The sequence below is a fragment of the Oncorhynchus masou genome, chromosome 14 (genome assembly GCF_036934945.1).
Source record: "Oncorhynchus masou masou isolate Uvic2021 chromosome 14, UVic_Omas_1.1, whole genome shotgun sequence".
Taxonomy (NCBI): Eukaryota; Metazoa; Chordata; class Actinopteri; order Salmoniformes; family Salmonidae; genus Oncorhynchus; species Oncorhynchus masou.
Window position 1 is genome coordinate 33144202 of NC_088225.1, and position 22500 is coordinate 33166701.

General features: G+C 44.8%; 1 protein-coding gene across 1 annotated transcript in view; it reads left to right on the forward strand.

Moving 5' to 3' along the window:
* The window catches only part of LOC135554763 (synaptotagmin-17-like), a 55573-nt gene that overhangs the window by 15139 nt on the left and 17934 nt on the right, over positions 1–22500 (forward strand). The window contains exons 5-8 of the mRNA XM_064987193.1: positions 17–160; positions 4280–4354; positions 4977–5097; positions 22408–22500. The exon at positions 22408–22500 is cut by the window's right edge and continues 63 nt beyond it. Of these exons, the coding sequence (XP_064843265.1) occupies positions 17–160; positions 4280–4354; positions 4977–5097; positions 22408–22500 (433 nt within the window). The remainder of the gene's footprint in view (positions 1–16; positions 161–4279; positions 4355–4976; positions 5098–22407) is intronic.

The following is a 22500-nucleotide window of genomic DNA, read 5'->3' on the forward strand; positions in this document are numbered from 1 at the left end:
CATTTTTCTTCTTCAGACAGGGGTGAAGAGGAAGACACAGAACCCGGTGTTCGAGGAGCGGTTCACCTTTGACCTTCTGTTCCTGGAGGCCCAGCGCCGCACCCTGCTGCTGTCTGTGGTCGACTTCGACAAGTTCTCACGACACTGTGTCATCGGCAAGGTGAACACCCACACAAACAAAACACACACACGAGCGCACACACACACTCATACACAACCACACAAACACACACACACACACACAACAATCCTATGGAGTATTGATACCAGGGGTATCAAGATGTGATGTGGTTTGATGTGAACACAAATTAAATTCAGGCTATAAGTCTAATGACATTTGGCGATTGTCGTTAGGCACACTTATTACCCTGAATTTAATTTGTGTTCACATCAAACCACATCACAATTTTTTTACATTTTTAATAGCCTTTTCCTATTCATCAAATGGCCGGTGGACCGCACTGTTTCAGATGATCTTAGAGTGGATTGCACTGTTTCAGATGATCTTAGAGTGGATTGCACTGTTTCAGATGATCTTAGAGTGGATTACACTGTTTCAGATTATCTTAGAGTGGATTACACTGTTTCAGATGATCTTAGAGTGGATTGCACTGTTTCAGATGATCTTAGAGTGGATAGCACTGTTTCAGATGATCTTAGAGCGGATTACACTGTTTCAGATTATCTTAGAGTGGATTACACTGTTTCAGATGATCTTAGAGTGGATTACACTGTTTCAGATGATCTTAGAGTGGATTACACTCTTTCAGATGCATGATCTTAGAGTGGATTACACTGTTTCAGATGATCTTAGAGTGGATTACACTGTTTCAGATGCATGATCTTAGAGTGGATGAATGGGGGGTTATTGTCTACTTTTTGAAGTGATTTATTTGACAATGACTGTTTGTCTTCATCCTACTTTTACATTTATTTATTTTTTACAGTTTATTGACGTCTTTACCATCAGCTATATAAAATAAAGAGAGTTGTACGCTCTATACAGTGCCTTGCGTAAGTATTCGACCCCCTTGAACTTTGCGACCTTTTGCCACATTTCAGGCTTCAAACATAAAGATATAAAACTGTATTTTTTTTGTGAAGAATCAACAAGTGGGACACAATCATGAAGTGGAACGACATTTATTGGATATTTCAAACTTTTTAACAAATCAAAAACTGAAAAATTGGGCGTGCAAAATTATTCAGCCCCCTTAAGTTAATACTTTGTAGCGCCACCTTTTGCTGAGATTACAGCTGTAAGTCGCTTGGGGTATGTCTCTATCAGTTTTGCACATCGAGAGACTGAAATGTTTTCCCATTCCTCCTTGCAAAACAGCTCGAGCTCAGTGAGGTTGGATGGAGAGCATTTGTGAACAGCAGTTTTCAGTTCTTTCCACAGATTCTCGATTGGATTCAGGTCTGGACTTTGACTTGGCCATTCTAACACCTGGATATGTTTATTTTTGAACCATTCCATTGTAGATTTTGCTTTATGTTTTGGATCATTGTCTTGTTGGAAGACAAATCTCCGTCCCAGTCTCAGGTCTTTTGCAGACTCCATCAGGTTTTCTTCCAGAATGGTCCTGTATTTGGCTCCATCCATCTTCCCATCAATTTTAACCATCTTCCCTGTCCCTGCTGAAGAAAAGCAGGCCCAAAGCATGATGCTGCCACCACCATGTTTGACAGTGGGGATGGTGTGTTCAGGGTGATGAGCTGTGTTGCTTTTACGCCAAACATAACGTTTTGCATTGTTGCCAAAAAGTTCAATTTTGGTTTCATCTGACCAGAGCACCTTCTTCCACATGTTTGGTGTGACTCCCAGGTGGCTTGTGGCAAACTTTAAACAACACTTTTTATGGATATCTTTAAGAAATGGCTTTCTTCTTGCCACTCTTCCATAAAGGCCAGATTTGTGCAATATACGACTGATTGTTGTCCTATGGACAGAGTCTCCCACCTCAGCTGTAGATCTCTGCAGTTCATCCAGAGTGATCATGGGCCTCTTGGCTGCATCTCTGATCAGTCTTCTCCTTGTATGAGCTGAAAGTTTAGAGAGACGGCCAGGTCTTGGTAGATTTGCAGTGGTCTGATACTCCTTCCATTTCAATATTATTGCTTGCACAGTGCTCCCTGGGATGTTTAAAGCTTGGGAAATCTTTTTGTATCCAAATCCGGCTATAAACTTCTTCACAACAGTATCTCGGACCTGCCTGGTGTGTTCCTTGTTCTTCATGATGCTCTATGCGCTTTTAACGGACCTCTGAGACTATCACAGTGCAGGTGCATTTATACGGAGACTTGATTACACACAGGTGGATTGTATTTATCATCATTAGTCATTTAGGTCAACATTGGATCATTCAGAGATCCTCACTGAACTTCTGGAGAGAGTTTGCTGCACTGAAAGTAAAGGGGCTGAATAATTTTGCACGCCCAATTTTTCAGTTTTTGATTTGTTAAAAAAGTTTGAAATATCCAATAAATGTCGTTCCACTTCATGATTGTGTTGATTCTTCACAAAAAAATACAGTTTTTTACCTTTATGTTTGAAGCCTGAAATGTGGCAAAAGGTCGCAAAGTTCAAGGGGGCCGAATACTTTCGCAAGGCACTGTATATTAACTCTCAGTCATTTATTGGGTAATGCACCAACGTTTCGGCATCACCTTCTTCTTGAGTATTGAGCCAATCAAAACAATGTGTGTACACAGGATGTCCCGTACCAGGAAGATACAGTGGCTCGCGAAAGTATTCAACCACCTTGGCATTTTTCCTATTTTGTTGCCTTACAACTTGGGGGGGTTTGTATCATTTGATTTACACAACATGCCTACCACTTTCAAGATGCAAATAATTTTGTTTATTGTGAAACAAACAAGAAATAAGACAAAAAAAAAACAGAAAACTTGAGCGTGCATAACTATTGGATGGGTTCCGCTGGTGTACAGCAATCTTTAAGTCATACCACAGATTCTCAATTGGATTGAGGTCCGGGCTTTGACTAGGCCATTCCAAGACATTTACATGTTTCCCCTTAAACCACTCGAGTGTTGCTTTAGCAGTATGATTAGGGTCATAGTCCTGCTGGAAGGTGAACCTCCGTCCCGGTCTCAAATCTCTGGAAGACTGAAACAGGTTTCCCTCAGGTTTCCCTCAAGACTTTCCCTGTTTAGCGCCATCCATCATTTCTTCCCATTTCTTCCCAGTCCCTGCCAATGAAAACCATCCCACACAGCATGAAGCTGCCAACACCATGCTTCACTGTGGGGATGATGTTCTTGGGGTGATGAGAAGTGTTGGGTTTGCGCCAGACATAGCGTTTTCCTTGATGGCCAAAAATATCAATTTCAGTCTCATCTGACCAGAGTACCTTCTTCCATATGTTTGGGGAGTCTCCCACATTCCTTTGGCGAACACCAAACATGTTTGCTTATTTTTTTCTTTAAGCAATTACTTTTTTCTGGCCACTCTTCCATGTAGCCCAGCTCTGTGGAGTGTACGGCTTAAAGTGGTCCTATGGACAAATAATCTAGCCTCCGCTGTGGAGCTTTGCAGCTCCTTCAGGGTTATCTTTGGTCTCTTTGTTGCCTCTCTGATTAATGACCTCCTTGCCTGATTCATTAGTTTTGGTCGGTGGTGCTCTCTTGACAGGTTTGTTGTGGTGCCATATTCTTTCCATTTTTTAATAATGGATTTAATAGTGCTCCGTGGGATGTTCAAAATATTGGATATTTTTTTATAACCCAATCCCGATCTGTACTTTTCCACAACTTTGTCTCTGACCTGTTTGGAGAGCTCCTTGGTCTTCATGGTGTCGCTTGCTTTGTGGTGCCCCTTGCTTAGTGGTGTTGCAGACTCTGGGGCCTTTCAGAACAGGTGTATATATACTGAGATAATGTGATAGATCATGTGACACTTAGATTGCACACAGGTGGACTTTATTTGACTTAATTATGTGACTTCTGAAGGTAATTAGTTGCACCAGATCTTATTTAGGGGCTTCATAGTAAAGGGGGTGAAAACATATGCACGCACCACTTTCCGTTTCTTATTTTTTTAGAATTCTTTATAACAAATAATTTTTTTAATTTTACTTCACCAATTTAGACTATTTTGTGTATGTCCATTACACGAAATCCAAATAAAAATCCAATTAAATTACAGGTTGTAATGCAACAAAATAGGAAAAAATGCCAAGAGGGATGAATAATTTTGCAAGGCACATTCAACCCTGTCTGATACATTAGTTCTGTAATGGTGTGTTTTCATTGGTAGGTGGCGCTGCCTCTGAGTGATGTTGATCTGGTGAAAGGTGGTCATTGGTGGAAGGCCCTGGTACCTAGTTCTCAGGTAGGAAGAACACACACACACTAAATGTCTTAGTTCAACACACACTAGGTGTCTTAGTTCAACACATTGATCTAAGTGGATTCTTCCCTTTGGATGTGAAACCGTTATCAAGCTCATCAGCCTCAGCCCCTCCTCCTCTTCCTCCTCATTCCCTCGTCCTCCTCCTACTCTTCCTCTCATCCTCTCCTCCTCTCAGCCTCTCTTACATAGACATACAGTCACTGAGGCCCAATCTGTTGTTTATTGGCCAGGAGAGGCACAACACTGACTTTGAGTGTGTGTGTGTGTGTGTGTGTGTGTGTGTGTGTGTGTGTGTGTGTGTGTGTGTGTGTGTGTGTGTGTGTGTGTGTGTGTGTGTGTGTGTGTGTGTGTGTGTGTGTGTGCGCGTGCGTGTGCGTGCGCGAGAGAGACACTAACACTGTCCTCGCTGCACATCTGTTATATTGTCACGAGGGTGGTGAGCGCATCGCCCTCGAACACAACAACACCACAACAATACAAAAACAGCACCACAACAACAACGACACAAAGAGAGAGAGATGCTGTTATCACTCCACTATCTGAGATAGTCAGACAGACATATCTACAGAGGGATATCAACAGTGTTTTGTGTTTCTAACAGAATGAGGTAGAGCTGGGAGAGCTGCTGTTATCACTCAACTACCTGCCCTCTGCTGGAAGACTCAACGTTGACATCATCAGAGCGAAGCAGCTGCTGCAGACAGACATGTGCCAGGGATCAGGTAAACTATACCGACTAACAGCTGCTGCAGACAGACATGTGCCAGGGATCAGGTAAACTATACCTACTAATATACCTACTAATATACCTACTAATATACCTACTGACATACCTACTAATATACCTACTGACATACCTACTGACATACCTACTAATATACCTACTAATATACCTGCTAATATACCTACTAATATACCTACTAATATACCTGCTAATATACCTACTAATATACCTACTGACATACCTACTAATATACCTACTGACATACCTACTGACATACCTACTAATATACCTACTAATATACCTACTAATATACCTACTAATATACCTACTAATATACCTACTAATATACCTACTAATATACCTACTAATATACCTACTGACATACCTACTAATATACCTACTGACATACCTACTAATATACCTACTGACATACCTACTAATATACCTACTGACATACCTACTAATATACCTACTAATATACCTACTAATATACCTACTGACATACCTACTAATATACCTACTAATATACCTACTAATATACCTACTAATATACCTACTAATATACCTACTAATATACCTACTGACATACCTACTAACATACCTACTAATATACCTACTGACATACCTACTAATATACCTACTAATATACCTACTAATATACCTACTAATATACCTACTAATATACCTACTGACATACCTACTAACATACCTACTAATATACCTACTGACATACCTACTAATATACCTACTAATATACCTACTAATATACCTACTAATATACCTACTAATATACCTACTAATATACCTACTAATATACCTACTAATATACCTACTGACATACCTACTGACATACCTACTAATATATCGATTAACATACCTGCTAATATACCTACTGACATACCTGCTAATATACCTACTGACATACCTACTAATATACCTACTGACATACCTACTAATATACCTACTAATATACCTACTAATATACCTACTAATATACCTACTAATATAGCTACTGACATAACAGAGGGGATACCTGAATAACAGAGGGATACCTGAATAACAGAGGGGATATCTGACTAACAGAGGGGATACCTGAATAACAGAGGGGATATCTGACTAACAGAGTGGATACCTGAATAACAGAGGGGATACCTGAATAACAGAGGGATACCTGAATAACAGAGGGGATACCTGACTAACAGAGGGGGATACCTGACTAACAGAGGGGGATACCTGAATAACAGAGGGGATACCTGACTAACAGAGTGTATACCTGAATAACAGAGGGGATATCTGACTAACAGAGTGGATACCTGAATAACAGAGGGGATACCTGACTAACAGAGTGGATACCTGAATAACAGAGGGGATACCTGACTAACAGAGGGGATACCTGACTAACAGAGGGGATACCTGACTAGCAGAGGGATACCTGAATAACAGAGGGGATACCTGAATAACAGAGGGATACCTGAATAACAGAGGGGATACCTGAATAACAGAGGGGGGATACCTGACTAACAGAGGGATACCTGAATAACAGAGGGATGCCTGAATAACAGAGGGATACCTGAATGACAGAGGAGGGATACCTGACTAACAGAGTGGATACCTGAATAACAGAGTGGGGATACCTGACTAACAGAGGAGGGATACCTGACTAACAGAGGAGGGATACCTGAATAACAGAGGGGATACCTGACTAACAGAGTGGGGATACCTGACTAACAGAGTGGATACCTGACTAACAGAGGAGGGATACCTGACTAACAGAGGAGGGATACCTGACTAACAGAGTGGATACCTGAATAACAGAGTGGATACCTGACTAACAGAGGGGGGATACCTGACTAACAGAGTGGATACCTGAATAACAGAGTGGATACCTGAATAACAGAGGGGGGATACCTGACTAACAGAGTGGGGATACCAGACTAACAGAGTGGATACCTGAATAACAGAGTGGGGATACCTGAATAACAGAGTGGGGATACCTGACTAACAGAGGGGGGATACCTGACTAACAGAGGAGGGATACCTGACTAACAGAGGAGGGATACCTGACTAACAGAGGGGGATACCTGACTAACAGAGGAGGGATACCTGACTAACAGAGGGGGGATACCTGACTAACAGAGGAGATACCTGACTAACAGAGGAGGGATACCTGACTAACAGAGGAGGGATACCTGACTAACAGAGGAGGGATACCTGACTAACAGAGTGGGGATACCTGACTAACAGAGGAGGGATACCTGACTAACAGAGGAGGGATACCTGACTAACAGAGGAGGGATACCTGACTAACAGAGTGGGGATACCTGAATAACAGAGTGGGGATACCTGAATAACAGAGGGGGGATACCTGACTAACAGAGGAGGGATACCTGACTAACAGAGGAGGGATACCTGACTAACAGAGGAGGGATACCTGACTAACAGAGTGGGGATACCTGACTAACAGAGGGGATACCTGACTAACAGAGGAGGGATACCTGACTAACAGAGGGGGATACCTGACTAACAGAGGAGGGATACCTGACTAACAGAGGGGGATACCTGACTAACAGAGGAGGGATACCTGACTAACAGAGGGGGGATACCTGAATAACAGAGGGGGGATACCTGACTAACAGAGGAGGGATACCTGACTAACAGAGGGGGGATACCTGAATAACAGAGGGGATACCTGACTAACAGAGGGGGGATACCTGAATAACAGAGGAGGGATACCTGACTAACAGAGGAGGGATACCTGACTAACAGAGGGGATACCTGACTAACAGAGGAGGGATACCTGAATAACAGAGGGGGGATACCTGAATAACAGAGGGGATACCTGACTAACAGAGGAGGGATACCTGACTAACAGAGGGGGATACCTGACTAACAGAGGAGGGATACCTGACTAACAGAGGAGGGATACCTGACTAACAGAGGAGGGATACCTGACTAACAGAGTGGATACCTGACTAACAGAGGAGGGATACCTGACTAACAGAGGAGGGATACCTGACTAACAGAGGAGGGATACCTGACTAACAGAGGAGGGATACCTGACTAACAGAGTGGATACCTGACTAACAGAGGAGGGATACCTGACTAACAGAGGGATACCTGAATAACAGAGGGGGGATACCTGACTAACAGAGGGGGGATACCTGACTAACAGAGGGGGATACCTGACTAACAGAGGAGGGATACCTGACTAACAGAGGAGGGATACCTGACTAACAGAGGGGGGATACCTGAATAACAGAGTGGGGATACCTGACTAACAGAGGAGGGATACCTGACTAACAGAGGGGATACCTGACTAACAGAGGGGGATACCTGACTAACAGAGGGGGATACCTGACTAACAGAGGGGGATACCTGACTAACAGAGGGGGATACCTGACTAACAGAGGGGGATACCTGACTAACAGAGGGGGGATACCTGAATAACAGAGTGGGGATACCTGACTAACAGAGTGGATACCTGACTAACAGAGGGGGATACCTGACTAACAGAGGAGGGATACCTGACTAACAGAGGAGGGATACCTGACTAACAGAGTGGATACCTGACTAACAGAGTGGGGATACCTGACTAACAGAGTGGGGATACCTGACTAACAGAGTGGATACCTGACTAACAGAGGAGGGATACCTGACTAACAGAGTGGATACCTGACTAACAGAGTGGATACCTGACTAACAGAGTGGGGATACCTGACTAACAGAGGGGGATACCTGACTAACAAAGGGGGATACCTGACTAACAGAGGAGGGATACCTGACTAACAGAGGGGGATACCTGACTAACAAAGGGGGATACCTGACTAACAGAGGAGGGATACCTGACTAACAGAGGGGGATACCTGACTAACAGAGTGGGGATACCTGACTAACAGAGTGGGGATACCTGACTAACAGAGTGGGGATACCTGACTAACAGAGTGGGGATACCTGACTAACAGAGGGGGATACCTGACTAACAGAGGAGGGATACCTGACTAACAGAGTGGATACCTGACTAACAGAGTGGGGATACCTGACTAACAGAGGGGGGATACCTGACTAACAGAGTGGGGATACCTGACTAACAGAGTGGGGATACCTGACTAACAGAGTGGGGATACCTGACTAACAGAGGGGGATACCTGACTAACAGAGGAGGGATACCTGACTAACAGAGGAGGGATACCTGACTAACAGAGGGGGGATACCTGACTAACAGAGGAGGGATACCTGACTAACAGAGTGGATACCTGACTAACAGAGGAGGGATACCTGACTAACAGAGGAGGGATACCTGACTAACAGAGGAGGGATACCTGACTAACAGAGTGGGGATACCTGACTAACAGAGGAGGGATACCTGACTAACAGAGTGGGGATAACTGACTAACAGAGTGGGGATACCTGACTAACAGAGGAGGGATACCTGACTAACAGAGTGGGGGATACCTGACTAACAGAGGAGGGATACCTGACTAACAGAGAGGGGATACCTGACTAACAGAGTGGGGATACCTGACTAACAGAGGGGGATACCTGACTAACAGAGGAGGGATACCTGACTAACAGAGTGGGGATACCTGACTAACAGAGGGGGGATACCTGACTAACAGAGTGGATACCTGACTAACAGAGTGGGGATACCTGACTAACAGAGTGGGGATACCTGACTAACAGAGTGGGGATACCTGACTAACAGAGGAGGGATACCTGACTAACAGAGGGGGATACCTGACTAACAGAGGAGGGATACCTGACTAACAGAGGAGGGATACCTGACTAACAGAGTGGACACCTGACTAACAGAGTGGGGATACCTGACTAACAGAGGGATACCTGAATGACAGAGTGGATACCTGACTAACAGAGTGGATACCTGACTAACAGAGGGGGATACCTGACTAACAAAGGGGGATACCTGACTAACAGAGTGGGGATACCTGACTAACAGAGTGGATACCTGACTAACAGAGGAGGGATACCTGACTAACAGAGGGGGGATACCTGACTAACAGAGGGGGGATACCTGACTAACAGAGGAGGGATACCTGACTAACAGAGTGGATACCTGACTAACAGAGGAGGGATACCTGACTAACAGAGGAGGGATACCTGACTAACAGAGGAGGGATACCTGACTAACAGAGTGGGGATACCTGACTAACAGAGGAGGGATACCTGACTAACAGAGTGGGGATAACTGACTAACAGAGTGGGGATACCTGACTAACAGAGGAGGGATACCTGACTAACAGAGTGGGGGATACCTGACTAACAGAGGAGGGATACCTGACTAACAGAGAGGGGATACCTGACTAACAGAGTGGGGATACCTGACTAACAGAGGGGGATACCTGACTAACAGAGGAGGGATACCTGACTAACAGAGTGGGGATACCTGACTAACAGAGGGGGGATACCTGACTAACAGAGTGGATACCTGACTAACAGAGTGGGGATACCTGACTAACAGAGTGGGGATACCTGACTAACAGAGTGGGGATACCTGACTAACAGAGGAGGGATACCTGACTAACAGAGTGGGGGATACCTGACTAACAGAGGAGGGATACCTGACTAACAGAGGAGGGATACCTGACTAACAGAGTGGACACCTGACTAACAGAGTGGGGATACCTGACTAACAGAGGGATACCTGAATGACAGAGTGGATACCTGACTAACAGAGTGGATACCTGACTAACAGAGGGGGATACCTGACTAACAAAGGGGGATACCTGACTAACAGAGTGGGGATACCTGACTAACAGAGTGGATACCTGACTAACAGAGGAGGGATACCTGACTAACAGAGGGGGGATACCTGACTAACAGAGTGGATACCTGACTAACAGAGGAGGGATACCTGACTAACAGAGGGGGGATACCTGACTAACAGAGTGGATACCTGACTAACAGAGGAGGGATACCTGACTAACAGAGGGGGGATACCTGAATAACAGAGTGGGGATACCTGACTAACAGAGGAGGGATACCTGACTAACAGAGTGGGGATACCTGACTAACAGAGGGATACCTGAATGACAGAGTGGATACCTGACTAACAGAGTGGATACCTGACTAACAGAGGGGGATACCTGACTAACAAAGGGGGATACCTGACTAACAGAGTGGGGATACCTGACTAACAGAGTGGGGATACCTGACTAACAGAGTGGGGATACCTGACTAACAGAGGGGGATACCTGACTAACAGAGGAGGGATACCTGACTAACAGAGTGGATACCTGACTAACAGAGTGGGGATACCTGACTAACAGAGGGGGGATACCTGACTAACAGAGTGGGGATACCTGACTAACAGAGGAGGGATACCTGGCTAACAGAGTGGGGATACCTGATTAACAGAGTGGATACCTGAATGACAGAGTGGATACCTGACTAACAGAGGGGGGATACCTGACTAACAGAGTGGGGATACCTGACTAACAGAGGGGATACCTGACTAACAGAGGAGGGATACCTGACTAACAGAGGGGGGATACCTGAATAACAGAGTGGGGATACCTGACTAACAGAGGGGGATACCTGACTAACAGAGGAGGGATACCTGACTAACAGAGGGGGGATACCTGACTAACAGAGGGGATACCTGACTAACAGAGTGGGGATACCTGACTAACAGAGTGGGGATACCTGACTAACAGAGGAGGGATACCTGACTAACAGAGGGGGGATACCTGAATAACAGAGGAGGGATACCTGGCTAACAGAGGAGGGATACCTGAATAACAGAGTGGGGATACCTGACTAACAGAGGAGGGATACCTGACTAACAGAGGAGGGATACCTGACTAACAGAGTGGATACCTGACTAACAGAGGAGGGATACCTGACTAACAGAGGAGGGATACCTGACTAACAGAGTGGGGATACCTGACTAACAGAGTGGGGATACCTGACTAACAGAGTGGGGATACCTGACTAACAGAGGAGGGATACCTGACTAACAGAGGAGGGATACCTGACTAACAGAGGAGGGATACCTGACTAACAGAGGGGATACCTGACTAACAGAGGAGGGATACCTGAATAACAGAGTGGATACCTGACTAACAGAGGAGGGATACCTGACTAACAGAGGAGGGATACCTGACTAACAGAGGAGGGATACCTGACTAACAGAGGAGGGATACCTGACTAACAGAGGAGGGATACCTGACTAACAGAGTGGGGATACCTGAATAACAGAGGGGGGATACCTGACTAACAGAGGAGGGATACCTGACTAACAGAGGAGGGATACCTGACTAACAGAGGAGGGATACCTGACTAACAGAGGAGATACCTGACTAACAGAGGAGGGATACCTGACTAACAGAGGAGGGATACCTGACTAACAGAGGGGGGATACCTGACTAACAGAGGAGGGATACCTGACTAACAGAGGGGGATACCTGACTAACAGAGGGGATACCTGACTAACAGAGGGGGGATACCTGACTAACAGAGGGGATACCTGACTAACAGAGGGGGATACCTGACTAACAGAGGAGGGATACCTGACTAACAGAGGGGGATACCTGACTAACAGAGGGGGATACCTGACTAACAGAGGGGGGATACCTGACTAACAGAGGGGGGATACCTGACTAACAGAGTGGGGATACCTGACTAACAGAGGGGGGATACCTGACTAACAGAGGGGATACCTGACTAACAGAGGAGGGATACCTGACTAACAGAGGGGATACCTGAATAACAGAGTGGGGATACCTGAATAACAGAGGAGGGATACCTGACTAACAGAGGGGGATACCTGAATAACAGAGGGGATACCTGACTAACAGAGTGATACCTGACTAACAGAGGGATACCTGACTAACAGAGGGGGATACCTGACTAACAGAGGAGGGATACCTGACTAACAGAGGAGGGATACCTGACTAACAGAGGGGATACCTGAATAACAGAGTGGGGATACCTGACTAACAGAGGAGGGATACCTGACTAACAGAGGGGATACCTGAATAACAGAGTGGGGATACCTGACTAACAGAGGAGGGATACCTGACTAACAGAGTGGGGATACCTGAATAACAGAGGAGGGATACCTGACTAACAGAGGAGGGATACCTGACTAACAGAGGAGGGATACCTGACTAACAGAGGAGGGATACCTGACTAACAGAGGAGGGATACCTGACTAACAGAGGAGGGATACCTGACTAACAGAGGAGGGATACCTGACTAACAGAGGAGGGATACCTGAACGACAGAGGAGGGATACCTACGTACATTTCCCAACCAGAAGCCATGGATTACAGGCACCAGCCGCACTGAGCTAAAAGCTATAGGTGCCACTTTCAAGGGGCGGGACACTAACCTGGACACTTATAAGACATCCCACTATGCCCTTTGACGACCAAGCAAACAGGCAAAGTGTCAATACAGTACTAAGATCTAATCCTACTACACTGGCTCTGACGCTCATCAGATGTGGCAGGGCTTGCAAACTATCACGGATTACAAAGAGAAAACCAGCAGCGAGATGCCCAGTGACACGAGCCTACCAGATGAGCTAAATGCCTTCTTTGCTCGCTTCGAGGCAAGTAACACTGAACCATGCGTGCGAGCACCAGCTGTTCTGTACGACTGTGTGATCACGCTCTCCATAGCCGATGTGAGTCAGACCTTTGAACAGGTGAACATTCACAAGGCCACGGGGCCAGATGGATTACTAGGATGAGTCCTCAGAACATGCGCCGACCAGCTGGCCAGTGTCTTCACTGACATGTCCTCTCCCTGACCCAGTATGTAACACCTACATGTTTCAAGCAGACCACCATAGTCCCTGTGCCCAAAAACACCATGGTGAGCTGTCTAAATGCCTATCTCCCCGTAGCACTCTGTAGCCATAAAATGCCTTGAGAGTCATGGCTCACATCAACACCATCATCCCAGACAACCTGGACCCACTCTAATTTGCATACCGCCCCAACAGATCCACAGATGACGCAATCTCTATTGCACTCCACACTGTCCTTTCCCACTTGGACAAAAGGAACACCTACCGTATGTGAGAATGCTATTCATTGACTACGGCTCAGCGTTCAACACCATAGTGCCCACGAAGCTCATCATTAAGCTAAGGACCCTGGGACTGAACACCTCCATCTGCACCTGGATCCTGGACCTCCTGACAGGATGCCCCCAGGTGGTGAGGGTAGGCAACAACACATCCGCCAAGCTGACCCTGAATACGGGGGCCCCTCAGGGGTGCGTGCTTAGTCCCCTCCAGTACTCCCTGTTCACTCACGACTTCATGGTCACACACGACTCCGACACCATCATTAAGTTTACTGACCACACGATGGTGGTAGGCCTGATCACCGAAGATGATTAAACAGCCTCCAGGGAGGAGGTCAGAGACCTGGCAGTGTGGTGACGGGACAACAACCTCTCCCTCAACGTCAGCAAGACAAAGGAGCTGATCGTGGACTACAGGAAACAGAGGGCCGAGCAGCCCCCATTCACATGGACGGGGCTGTAGTGGAGCAGGTGTCCACATCACTAAGGATCATGGTCTACACACACCAACACAGTCGTGAAGAGGGCCTCCCCCTCAGGGGGCTGAAAAGATTTGGCATGGGCCCTGAGATCCTTAAAAAATGGCACAGCTGCACCATTGAGAGAACAGCTTCACTGGCTGCATCACAACTTGGTACAGCAACTGCTTGGCATCTGCCCGGAAGGCAATACAGAGGGTAGTGAGTACGGCCCAGTACATCACTGGGGCCGAGCCCTGTGCCAGCCAGGACTTCTACACCAGGCCGTGCCAGGGGAAGGCCCTAAACATTTTATATGTGCAGTAGCTTATGGGGATCCTAATAAACTAAACTAAATTTAACTAATCTGTCACTTTATTCCTTGTTATATGTACATATATATCTTATTTAACAGGCACCCCTGAACATTGACTCAGTACTGGTACCCCTTGTATATAGCCAAGTTATCATTGACTCAGTGCTGATACCATTTGTATACAGCCAAGTTGTTATTGACTCAGTACTGGTACCCAGTGTATATAAACAAGTTATCATTGACTAGGTACTGGTACCCTGTGTATATAACCAAGTTATCATTGACTCAGTACTGGTACCCCGTGTATATAACCAAGTTATCATTGACTCAGTACTGGTACCCCGTGTATATAACCAAGTTATCATTGACTCAGTACTGGTACCCCGTGTATATAACCAAGTTATCGTTGACTAGGTACTGGTACCCCGTGTATATAACCAAGTTATCATTGACTCAGTACTGGTACCCCGTGTATATAACCAAGTTATCATTGACTAGGTACTGGTACCCCGTGTATATAACCAAGTTATCATTGACTCAGTACTGGTACCCCGTGTATATAACCAAGTTATCATTGACTAGGTATTGGTACCCCGTGTATATAACCAAGTTATCATTGACTAGGTATTGGTACCCCGTGTATATAACCAAGTTATCATTGACTAGGTACTGGTACCCTGTGTATATAACCAAGTTATCATTGACTAGGTACTGGTACCCTGTGTATATAACCAAGTTATCATTGACTCAGTACTGGTACCCTGTGTATATAACCAAGTTATCATTGACTATGTACTGGTACCCTGTGTATATAGCCAAGTTATCATTGACTGGGTACTGGTACCCTGTGTATATAACCAAGTTATCATTGACTAGGTACTGGTACCCCGTGTATATAACAAGTTATCATTGACTGAGTACTGGTACTCTGTGTATATAACCAAGTTATCATTGACTCAGTACTGGTACCCCGTGTATATAACCAAGTTATCATTGACTAGGTACTGGTAAGCTGTGTATATAACCAAGTTATCATTGACTCAGTACTGGTACCCCGTAAATATAACCAAGTTATCATTGACTAGGTACTGGTGCCCTGTGTATATAACCAAGTTATCACTGACTCAGTACTGATACCCCGTGTATATAACCAAGTTATCATTGACTAGGTACTGGTACCCCGTGTATATAACCAAGTTATCATTGACTCAGTACTGGTACCCCATGTATATAACCAAGTTATCATTGACTAGGTACTGGTACCCCGTGTATATAACCAAGTTATCATTGACTAGGTATTGGTGCCCCGTGTATATAACCAAGTTATCATAGACTAGGTACTGGTACCCTGTGTATATAACCAAGTTATCATTGACTCAGTACTGGTACCCCGTGTATATAACCAAGTTATCATTGACTAGGTACTTGTACCCTGTGTATATAACCAAGTTATCATTGACTATGTACTGGTACCCTGTGTATATAGCCAAGTTATCATTGACTGGGTACTGGTACCCTGTGTATATAACCAAGTTATCATTGACTAGGTACTGGTACCCCGTGTATATAACCAAGTTATCATTGACTAGGTATTGGTACCCCGTGTATATAACTGTTATCATTGACTAGGTACTGGTACCCTGTGTATATAACCATTTTATCATTGACTAGGTACTGGTACCCTGTGTATATAACCAAGTTATCATTGACTCAGTACTGGTACCCCGTGTATATAACCAAGTTTTCATTGACTAGGTACTTGTACCCTGTGTATATAACCAAGTTATCATTGACTATGTACTGGTACCCTGTGTATATAACCAAGTTATCATTGACTAGGTACTGGTACCCTGTGTATATAACCAAGTTATCATTGACTCAGTACTGATACCCCGTGTATATAACCAAGTTATCATTGACTAGGTACTGGTACCCCGTGTATATAACCAAGTTATCATTGACTAGGTACTGGTACCCTGTGTATATAACCTAGTTATCATTGACTAGGTACTGGTACCCTGTGTATATAACCAAGTTATCATTGACTAGGTACTGGTACCCCGTGTATATAACCAAGTTATCATTGACTAGGTACTGGTACCCCGTGTATATAACCAAGTTATTATTGACTAGGTACTGGTACCCCGTGTATATAACCATGTTATCATTGACTAGGTACTGGTGCCCTGTGTATATAACCAAGTTATCATTGACTAGGTACTGGTACCCGTGTATATAACCAAGTTATTATTGACTAGGTACTGGTACCCTGTGTATATAACCAAGTTATCATTGACTAGGTACTGGTACCCTGTGTATATAACCAAGTTATCATTGACTCAGTACTGATACCCCGTGTATATAACCAAGTTATCATTGACTCAGTACTGGTACCCTGTGTATATAACCAAGTTATCATTGACTAGGTACTGGTACCCTGTGTATATAACCAAGTTATCATTGACTCAGTACTGGTACCCCGTGTATATAACCAAGTTATCATTGACTAGGTACTTGTACCCTGTGTATATAACCAAGTTATCATTGACTATGTACTGGTACCCTGTGTATATAGCCAAGTTATCATTGACTGGGTACTGGTACCCTGTGTATATAACCAAGTTATCATTGACTAGGTACTGGTACCCCGTGTATATAACCAAGTTATCATTGACTAGGTATTGGTACCCCGTGTATATAACCAAGTTATCATTGACTAGGTACTGGTACCCTGTGTATATAACCAAGTTATCATTGACTAGGTACTGGTACCCTGTGTATATAACCAAGTTATCATTGACTCAGTACTGGTACCCCGTGTATATAACCAAGTTTTCATTGACTAGGTACTTGTACCCTGTGTATATAACCAAGTTATCATTGACTATGTACTGGTACCCTGTGTATATAACCAAGTTATCATTGACTAGGTACTGGTACCCTGTGTATATAACCAAGTTATCATTGACTCAGTACTGATACCCCGTGTATATAACCAAGTTATCATTGACTAGGTACTGGTACCCCGTGTATATAACCAAGTTATCATTGACTAGGTACTGGTACCCTGTGTATATAACCTAGTTATCATTGACTAGGTACTGGTACCCTGTGTATATAACCAAGTTATCATTGACTAGGTACTGGTACCCCGTGTATATAACCAAGTTATCATTGACTAGGTACTGGTACCCCGTGTATATAACCAAGTTATTATTGACTAGGTACTGGTACCCCGTGTATATAACCAAGTTATCATTGACTAGGTACTGGTACCCTGTGTATATAACCATGTTATCATTGACTAGGTACTGGTGCCCTGTGTATATAACCAAGTTATCATTGACTAGGTACTGGTACCCGTGTATATAACCAAGTTATCATTGACTAGGTACTGGTACCCTGTGTATATAACCAAGTTATCATTGACTCAGTACTGATACCCCGTGTATATAACCAAGTTATCATTGACTCAGTACTGGTACCCCGTGTATATAACCAAGTTATCATTGACTAGGTACTGGTACCCTGTGTATATAACCAAGTTATCATTACTCATTGTGATTCTGTTATTACATTTTTGTTATTTCTTTATTGTTGGGAACGACCTGTCAGTCAGCTTTTCACTATTTGTCCACACCTGGTGTTTATCAAGCATGTGGCGAATAACATTTGATTTGAGGAGACCTGAATAACACCTCATATACTACACCTGGGGATCAGGTAATAACTGCAGAAACCTGAATAACACACCTGACACACCTGGGGATCAGGAAATAACTGCAGAAACCTGAATAACACACCTGACACACCTGGGGATCAGGTAATAACTGCAGAAACCTGAATAACACACCTGACACACCTGGGGATCAGGTAATAACTGCAGAAACCTGAATAACACACCTGACACACCTGGGGATCAGGTAATAACTGCAGAAACCTGAATAACACACCTGACACACACCTGGGGATCAGGTAATAACTGCAGAAACCTGAATAACACACCTGACACACACCTGGGGATCAGGTAATAACTGCAGAAACCTGAATAACACACCTGACACACACCTGGGGATCAGGTAATAACTGCAGAAACCTGAATAACACACCTGACACACCTGGGGATCAGGTAATAACTGCAGAAACCTGAATAACACACCTGGGGATCAGGTAATAACTGCAGAAACCTGACACACCTGGGGATCAGGTAATAACTGCAGAAACCTGAATAACACACCTGACACACCTGGGGATCAGGTAATAACTGCAGAAACCTGAATAACACACCTGACACACACCTGGGGATCAGGCAATAACTGCAGAAACCTGAATAACACACCTGACACACCTGGGGATCAGGTAATAACTGCAGAAACCTGAATAACACACCTGACACACACCTGGGGATCAGGTAATAACTGCAGAAACCTGAATAACACACCTGACACACACCTGGGGATCAGGTAATAACTGCAGAAACCTGAATAACACACCTGTCACACACCTAGGGATCAGGTAATAACTGCAGAAACCTGAATAACACACCTGACACACACCTGGGGATCAGGTAATAACTGCAGAAACCTGAATAACACACCTGACACACACCTGGGGATCAGGTAATAACTGCAGAAACCTGAATAACACACCTGACACACACCTGGGGATCAGGTAATAACTGCAGAAACCTGAATAACACACCTGACACACACCTGGGGATCAGGTAATAACTGCAGAAACCTGAATAACACACCTGACACACACCTGGGGATCAGGTAATAACTGCAGAAACCTGAATAACACACCTGACACACCTGGGGATCAGGTAATAACTGCAGAAACCTGAATACACCTGGGGATCAGGTAATAACTGCAGAAACCTGACACACACCTGGGGATCAGGTAATAACTGCAGAAACCTGAATAACACACCTGACACACCTGGGGATCAGGTAATAACTGCAGAAACCTGAATAACACACCTGACACACACCTGGGGATCAGGCAATAACTGCAGAAACCTGAATAACACACCTGACACACCTGGGGATCAGGTAATAACTGCAGAAACCTGAATAACACACCTGACACACACCTGGGGATCAGGTAATAACTGCAGAACCCTGAATAACACACCTGACACACACCTGGGGATCAGGTAATAACTGCAGAAACCTGAATAACACACCTGTCACACACCTAGGGATCAGGTAATAACTGCAGAAACCTGAATAACACACCTGGGGATCAGGTAATAACTGCAGAAACCTGACACACCTGGGGATCAGGTAATAACTGCAGAAACCTGAATAACACACCTGACACACCTGGGGATCAGGTAATAACTGCAGAAACCTGAATAACACACCTGACACACACCTGGGGATCAGGCAATAACTGCAGAAACCTGAATAACACACCTGACACACCTGGGGATCAGGTAATAACTGCAGAAACCTGAATAACACACCTGACACACACCTGGGGATCAGGTAATAACTGCAGAAACCTGAATAACACACCTGACACACCTGGGGATCAGGTAATAACTGCAGAAACCTGAATAACACACCTGACACACCTGGGGATCAGGTAATAACTGCAGAAACCTGAATAACACACCTGACACACACCTGGGGATCAGGTAATAACTGCAGAAACCTGAATAACACACCTGACACACACCTGGGGATCAGGTAATAACTGCAGAAACCTGAATAACACACCTGACACACACTGGGGATCAGGTAATAACTGCAGAAACCTGAATAACACACCTGACACACACTGGGGATCAGGTAATAACTGCAGAAACCTGAATAACACACCTGACACACACCTGGGGATCAGGTAATAACTGCAGAAACCTGAATAACACACCTGACACACACCTGGCATCACATGGAACCACACCACACCACGACACTACACACCACGGGGTAACATGCATGTCATACTACCTGCTAGCAGAACATTTAACTTCCTTCCTGTCTCTATCTACAGACCCGTTTGTGAAGGTTCAGCTGGTAACAGAACATTTAAGGGTCCTGTGTGGCTCAGTCGGTAGAGCAAACCCACGCCAAGCGTCGTGGGTTCGATTCCCGCTGGGGCCACCCATATGTAAAAGTAGTGGCCCCAGCCGACTTGTAAGTCGCTTTGGACAAAAGCGTCTGCTAAATGGGATATATTTATTTAACTTCCTTCCTGTCTCTATCTACAGACCCGTTTGTGAAGGTTCAGCTGGTAACAGAACATTTAACTTCCTTCCTGTCTCTATCTCCAGACCCGTTTGTGAAGGTTCAGCTGGTAACAGAACATTTAACTTCCTTCCTGTCTCTATCTACAGACCCGTTTGTGGAGGTTCAGCTGGTAACAGAACATTTAACTTCCTTCCTGTCTCTATCTACACCCCCCCCCCCTAGACCCGTTTGTGAAGGTTCAGCTGGTAACAGAACATTTAACTTCCTTCCTGTCTCTATCTACACCCCTCCCTCAGACCCGTTTGTGAAGGTTCAGCTGGTAACAGAACATTTAACTTCCTTCCTGTCTCTATCTACAGACCCGTTTGTGAAGGTTCAGCTGGTAACAGAACATTTAACTTCCTTCCTGTCTCTATCTCCAGACCCGTTTGTGGAGGTTCAGCTGGTAACAGAACATTTAACTTCCTTCCTGTCTCTATCTACAGACCCGTTTGTGAAGGTTCAGCTGGTAACAGAACATTTAACTTCCTTCCTGTCTCTATCTCCAGACCCGTTTGTGGAGGTTCAGCTGGTAACAGAACATTTAACTTCCTTCCTGTCTCTATCTACACCCCTCCCTCAGACCCGTTTGTGAAGGTTCAGCTGGTAACAGAACATTTAACTTCCTTCCTGTCTCTATCTCCAGACCCGTTTGTGAATGTTCAGCTGGTAACAGAACATTTAACTTCCTTCCTGTCTCTATCTACAGACCCGTTTGTGAAGGTTCAGCTGGTAACAGAACATTTAACTTCCTTCCTCTGTCTATCTACAGACCCGTTTGTGAAAGTTCAGCTGGTAACAGAACATTTAACTTCCTTCCTGTCTCTATCTCCAGACCCGTTTGTGGAGGTTCAGCTGGTAACAGAACATTTAACTTCCTTCCTGTCTCTATCTACACCCCTCCCCCAGACCCGTTTGTGGAGGTTCAGCTGGTAACAGAACATTTAACTTCCTTCCTGTCTCTATCTACACCCCCCCCCCTCCCCCAGACCCGTTTGTGAAGGTTCAGCTGGTAACAGAACATTTAACTTCCTTCCTGTCTCTATCTACAGACCCGTTTGTGAAGGTTCAGCTGGTAACAGAACATTTAACTTCCTTCCTGTCTCTATCTCCAGACCCGTTTGTGGAGGTTCAGCTGGTAACAGAACATTTAACTTCCTTCCTGTCTCTATCTCCAGACCCGTTTGTGGAGGTTCAGCTGGTAACAGAACATTTAACTTCCTTCCTGTCTCTATCTACAGACCCGTTTGTGAAGGTTCAGCTGGTAACAGGGCTGAAGTTGGTAAAGACCAAGAAGACTTCCTGTATGAAAGGAACCATCGACCCCTTCTACA